General features: G+C 43.7%; 1 protein-coding gene across 1 annotated transcript; it reads right to left on the bottom strand.

The window, feature by feature from the left end:
- Positions 1 to 674: 674 nt before the first annotated feature.
- On the bottom strand, positions 675 to 2271 carry LOC138166777 (large ribosomal subunit protein uL10-like). The gene is made up of 2 exons (XM_069095266.1): positions 2056 to 2271; positions 675 to 1532 (listed from the first exon to the last, which is right to left on the bottom strand). Exons 1-2 carry the CDS (start codon positions 2203 to 2205, stop codon positions 729 to 731), a joined length of 954 nt encoding a protein of 317 aa, XP_068951367.1. The 5' UTR covers positions 2206 to 2271; the 3' UTR covers positions 675 to 728.
- Positions 2272 to 3103: the final 832 nt, after the last annotated feature.

A 3103-nucleotide genomic window follows, 5' to 3' on the forward strand; every position in this document is an offset into this window, starting at 1 on the left:
GCGATTTCCCAAGGTCACATGGCTAGTAAGTGGGATTAAGTGTCTGAGGCCGAATTTGAACTCAGGTCCTCCTGACTCCAGGGCCAGTGCTCTATTCACTGTGCCACCTAGCTGCCCCAAAGAATTGTTAAGAGTGAAATGACTTATAAGTAGCCATTGGATGATGATTTTTTTGCCCTAGTGATTGAAATAATATATGGAAAACACTCTGAAAATGTTAGTTATCATTATCATCATCATCAATATCATCATTATGATAATACCCAAGGTGATTTAGAGAATTATATGGTGGCCCTAAGGAGAATGTCAGTCAAGTAACATTTATTAAACACCTTCTATATATCAGTAACTGTGCTAAGTGCTGGGGTTACAAAGAAAGGCATAAAGCAAAGCATACTTACTTTTATGAGCTACTAAGAAAGCTCTTCTACCTGGGGTAGTCTGTGTTATCCTACTCACTGCCTAAGAAAAATAAGCTGAGGGATAGTTGAAGTTCTTTGCCCCTGGAGCAGTAGGAAGCAGTCCCTTTGGAAAGCAAAGCCAATTCTAAAATAAGGAGCAGGAAAAACATCAGAGTTTCAATAACCCCCTGCAAATAAGTTCAGAAAATTGGTGTTCAGGTAGTTCAGAGCTTAAGGGAATCTAATTCTTTTTTTTTTTTTTTGAGATAAACAAGCACTTTTATTTCTTTCACAAATAAACTGGCTGAAATAGTTGTTTTCTGTAGGCTAATCAAAGAGACCAAAGCCCATATCTTCATCAGACTCCTCTGATTCTTCCTTGGCTTCCACTTTGGCTGGAGCAGCAGCAGCAGGTGCGGCAGCAGCTGGAGCAGAGGCCGCAGGGGCAGCCACTGCAAATGCTGATGGGTCAGCCAAGAAGGCCTTCACCTTTTCAGCAAGTGGGAAGGTGTACTCAGTCTCCACAGCTACAGCCAAGACCTGCTTGTACCCATTGATGATCGAATGGGGTACGGATGCAACAGTTGGGTAGCCAATCTGCAGACAGACGCTGGCAACATTACGGACACCCTCTAAGAACCGAAGATGCAAAGTCTCCTCCGTGATGTCCAGCACTTCAGGGTTGTAGATGCTGCCATTGTCAAACACCTGCTGAATGATCAGTCCAAAGGAGAACGGGGAGATGTTCAGCATGTTCAACAAGGTCGCCTCACTGGCACCCACTTTGTCTTCGGTCTTAATCAGCTGCACATCACTCAAGATTTCAATGGTACTCATGGAAATCTTGGTGGTGGTACCCAGAGCCTGGAAGAAGGAAGTCTTCTCAGGACCCAGACCAGTATTTTGTGCTGGCACAGTGACATCACATGGGGCAATGGCACCGGCATGGGCAGCAGCTGGCACCTTAATGGCTAGAAGCATATCCCTAATCTCAGTCAGATCTTCCTTGGTGAACACAAAGCCCACGTTCCCCCCAATATGAGGCAGCAGTTTCTCCAGGGAAGGATTGTTCTCCAGATGCCCATGAATGGCTTTGTGCATCATGGTGTTTTTCCCCATCAATACCACAGCCTTCTGTAGCAGCAAGCACCCCAAGCGTCCTCAGGGTGGCTGCTCACACAGGTTCTTGGATCTGCTTTGTTAAAGGAAAGCAACTCAAAATGGGTTAACAAGCTTACTTTAATCAGTCAGACATATATCGTTTACCTTGTTCAGGGGAAAAAGGTCAGCACCCTGGACTTCAAAGTATACAGGCAGAATTATCAAGACAGAAACAGAGACAGATTTCCAAACTGTCCAACCATTACATCCATACCAAATCAACATCTGGGTTTTTTAAAGCCAGGGGGGCCCTGGACAACAGCTTCCCAGAATACAGATCAAATCACAGAACACTTCTCAAAGTGAGCCCCCAAAACAAAGCCTCAAATCAGGGTTTATATACCCTTCTCCTAGCTCAGAGAATGTAACAACCTTATTGACTCACTGGCCAATCAAGAAGTATCTACTGAAAAACAAGCCTCCGACCCCAGGCTTCAGGTGCACTTTAGCCTAGGGGCAGGGAAGATCTTCCAAATTTGCATTCCCATTACACCTTCCCACGAAGGGACATCCGGATCTGCTGCATCTGCTTGGAGCCCACATTGTCTGTTCCCACAATGAAGCATTTTGGATAATCATCCAAAAGTTGGATGATCTTGAGGAAGTAATTGGACTTCCAGGTAGCCCTGTCTTCCCTGGGCATCGCAGCTGTGCTTCAGGGATTGCCAGGGGTTTAAAGACGATGTCACTCGCAGGAGGACGCCTGGGGAGAGAGGGATTCTAATTCTTAAATAGGCACCTGAATGTTTAACTTCTAAATGGAGGGAATCAGTCACATAATGTGTGACCTTGAGCAAGTCACTTAACCCTAATTGCCTTGCCTTCCCCTTCAAAAAAAAAAAAAAGAAAAAAGACCAGGAGACCTCCAGCAAGAATTACAGAGTAGAGAAAAGCCTCTCTAAGTTGTCCTTAATCTAAATTCTTTTCCTTTGAGAACACCCCAAATTTATCCTGTATACATCGTGTTTGTTCATAGCTGTTGAATCTCGTCTTCCCCATTTCACTAGAGAGCAGAGACTGTCTTTGTTGTTGTGCTTCTGGCTGCTTTTCCCTGTACCTCTAGCACTTTTTAGTCCCTTTCAGCTGAGTCTGACTCTTGGTGACTCCATTTGGGGTTTTCTTGGCAAAGATACTAGAGTGGTTTGCTATTTCCTTCTACAGGTCATTTTACAGATGAGGAAACTGAGACAAACAGAGGTTAAGTGATTTTTCCAGGTCACACAGCTAGTAAGAGTCTGAGGCCATATTTAACCTCAGCTCTTTTTGACTTCAGGCCTGGTGCTCTATCCACTCTGTCGCCTATGTGCCCATTTTAGCACACAGCAGGAGCTTAATAAATGCTAATTGAATAGCTGACCTAAAAGATTCAGGATTCCACTTTTAGAACTATAAATGAGAGTGATAAGCTTTCATTATGGAGCCTTAAGGGACATTAAGTTATTGTTCATTTATTTTTCACAAAGCATATAATGCTGTAAACTCTGTGAAGGCAGGAACTGTGTCCTAGTTAAATCTTTTTCTTTAATCTTCTTTAGAATTTA

The sequence above is a fragment of the Petaurus breviceps genome, unplaced genomic scaffold (assembly GCF_028583685.1).
Source record: "Petaurus breviceps papuanus isolate PSGF00001 unplaced genomic scaffold, PetGlider_PUasm1.0 226, whole genome shotgun sequence".
Classification (NCBI taxonomy): Eukaryota; Metazoa; Chordata; class Mammalia; order Diprotodontia; family Petauridae; genus Petaurus; species Petaurus breviceps.